Source organism: Arachis duranensis, chromosome 10 (assembly GCF_000817695.3).
Source record: "Arachis duranensis cultivar V14167 chromosome 10, aradu.V14167.gnm2.J7QH, whole genome shotgun sequence".
Classification (NCBI taxonomy): Eukaryota; Viridiplantae; Streptophyta; class Magnoliopsida; order Fabales; family Fabaceae; genus Arachis; species Arachis duranensis.
The window spans coordinates 51,358,405-51,361,549 of NC_029781.3; the positions used below are offsets into that span (position 1 = coordinate 51,358,405).

The 3,145-nt window shown below is 41.5% G+C and overlaps 1 protein-coding gene across 1 annotated transcript; it reads left to right on the top strand.

Annotated features, from left to right (window-relative positions):
* The first annotated feature begins 237 nt into the window (after positions 1-237).
* On the top strand, positions 238-1,194 carry LOC107470030 (uncharacterized). Its single transcript, XM_016089415.1, has one exon. The coding sequence runs from the start codon at positions 238-240 to the stop codon at positions 1,192-1,194; it is 957 nt and encodes a 318-aa protein (XP_015944901.1).
* The last annotated feature ends 1,951 nt before the right edge of the window (positions 1,195-3,145 follow it).

Below are 3,145 nucleotides of genomic sequence, written 5' to 3' on the forward strand. Positions count from 1 at the left end.
AGATTCAAATTACACTTACCTCTAGCCTCACCGGTCTCTACTCTCCAAGCTCTTATATCCCGTAAGGACCCACCCTCTACCTCCAATACTCAATCTCTAAGCTCTATTGCACTTCCCTCTCAACCCTTACCTAACTCCAGAAGTGGAATCAATGCCATCACCTTGAGGTCCGGTACTACATTGTAAGAGAGGAGTCCCGAGGAGCCAAGCTCAAGAGAAGTCACTCAAGATGAAGATATGATTGAGGTAGAAGATATTGAAGACGAGGATGAGGTACAAGAGACGTCTGAAGAAGAAGTTGCTCAACCGAAGCATGGAGTTCCTAAGGAAGAAAATGTTTTGAAAGAGGCTATTCCAATTTCTTTTCCACACCTAGCAAGGAGGACCAAGAAGCAAGTGGAGCTAGATCCCAATATGGTGGATATCTTCAAAAAGGTCGAGGTAACTATTCCCCTTTTTGATGCTATTCGCCAAGTTCCTAAGTATGCTAAGTTTCTAAAGGATTTGTGCATGAATAAGGAGAAGATTCATGATCTAGAAACTATTTCTTTGGGTAGCTCAATTTCAACTTTGATGGGTGCTATACCGGAGAAATGTGGTGAACCCGGTCCTTGTCTGGTTACTTGCACTATAGGTGGTATACAATTTGTTGATTGCATGTGTGACCTAGGTGCTTGTGTCAGCATTATGCCTTTATCTGTTTATGATGCATTGAAGCTTCCACCGTTGAAAAGGTCGGCAGCCCATTTTGTTTTGGCGGATAAAAGCATAATCTCGGTGGTTGGCATTGCGGAAGATGTCTTATTGAACATTAAGGGGTTGACTTTTCCAATTGATTTTTACATTCTTGAGATGTCCCCTAATGACTCTAGAAGACCATCATCTATCTTACTTGGGAGGTCATTCTTGAAAATCTCCCATTTTAAATTGGATGCTTTTTTGGGTACATATTCCTTTGGAATTGATGAAAGAGTAGTGAGTTTCAATCTTGACGAGGCTATGAAGCATCCACCGGAGGACCATTCTCTCTTCCGGTGTGATATGATTGATGATATTGTGGCTGAAGTCCACCAGGATATAGTGGATAAGAAGAACATGGTACATGGTTTAAGTGTGGGGAAACCCCTGAATATGATGAAGATACCTTGCCACCTCCGGTGCTACCGGATAATCAAATGCCAAGCCATGAGCTAAATATGGAATTAAAGCCACTTCCACCCCATCTTAAGTATGTCTATCTTCAAGAGAATCAAAAGCTTCCGGTGATCATTGCAAAGGAGCTTACCTCCCAACAAGAGGAAAGATTGCTTAGTGTACTGGGAAGGAACAAGAGATCTATTGGGTGGAGTTTGGTGGACATAGTTGGTATAAGCCCTCAAGTTTGTGAGCATCGCATTTTTCTAGATGAGGGAGCCAAACCTATCCATCAACCTCAAAGGCGGTTGAACCCCATAATTCTAGAAGTTGTGAAGAAAGAAGTGACCTGACTACTTGAGGCTGACATTATCAATCCAATCTTGGATAGTGAGTGGGTTAGCCCGGTACAAGTGGTTCCGAAGAAGTCCGATGTCACCATAGTCAAGAATGAGAGTGGAGAACTCATGGCCACAAGGGTGCAAAATTCATGGAGAGTTTGCATCGACTACAGGCGCTTGAACTTGGCCACTCGCAAGGATCACTATCCACTATCATTCATCGATCAAATGCTTGATCGCTTGTCCGGTAAGTCACATTATTGCTTTTTAGATGGCTATACTGGTCATTTTCAAATCCATATTGCTCTGGAAGACCAAGAGAAAACCACTTTCACATGCCCTTTTGGAACGTATGCATACAAAAGGATGCCTTTTGGTTTATGTAATGCACCAGCTACGTTTCAAAGGTGCATGATGAGCATCTTTTCGGATCTTCTTGAGCACTGTATAGAAGTATTCTTGACCTTTGTTTGGATAATCTTGCTAGAGTATTAGAAAGATGTGCTAGTTCAAACCTTGTGCTTAACTTTGAAAAAAACGTCACTTTATGATAAAGCAAGGTATTGTTCTAGGTCATGTTGTCTCTAATACTGGTATATCTGTTGATCCTGCCAAGGTTGATGTTATTTCTAGTTTACCTTATTCCTCTTCTATGAGGGAAGTCTGTTTTTTTCTCGGTCATGGAGGTTTCTACTGGCATTTTATCAAGGACTTCGGTAGGGTTGCACTACCCCTTTCCCGTCTGTTGCAAAAAGATGTAGAGTTTGACTTGAGTGAAGAGTGTATGGAAGCATTTGACAAGCTGAAGATTGCTTTAACCCAAGCTCCTATTGTGAGAGGGCCTGAGTAGAGTAGGCCATTTGAGATTATGTGCGACGCATCTAACTATGCGGTAGGAGCGGCGCTTGCTCAGCTCGAGGTAAGGATTCCTATATCATAGCTTATGCTTCTAAGACATTAGATGGTGCCCAGTCTAACTATACTACCATTGAAAAGGAACTTCTAGCAATTGTTTTTGACTTGGATAAATTTCGGACCTATTTACTTGGAACCAAAGCGGTAGTATATTCAGACCATGCAGCTTTGAAGTACTTGCTAGATAAGAAAGAATCAGAGCCAAGGTTAATGCATTGGATATTGCTATTGCAAGAGTTTGATTTAGAGATCAAGGATAGGAGTGGTTTCCAAAATTTAGTGGTGGACCACTTGAGTCGCCTAGAGCATATAAAAAGTGACTCCACTCTTATTAATGATGCATTTTCTTTTGATAGCTTACAAGCAATATCCAAAGTGGTTCCTTGGTATGCATCCATTGCTGATTATTTGGTTAGTCACACCTTTCCTCCACATTTTTCTAAACTTCAAAAGGAAAAGCTCAAAAGCGAGTCCAAGTATTGCATATGGGATGACCCATATTTGTGGAGATGTGGTGCTGACCAAATGATTATAAGGTGTGTTGCACAATCCAAAATTTAGTCTATCTTAGAGGCGTGCCATGTTTCTGAAAGTGGTGGCCACTTCGGTCCTCAAAGAACTGCAAGAAAAATCTTAGACTGTGGATTTTTGTGACTCACACTCTTTAAGGATGCAAATCTTTTCTGTAGCTCTTGTCACCAATGCAAAGGTTCGGAAACATATCCAAGAGGGATGAGATGTCCCAACAACTCATG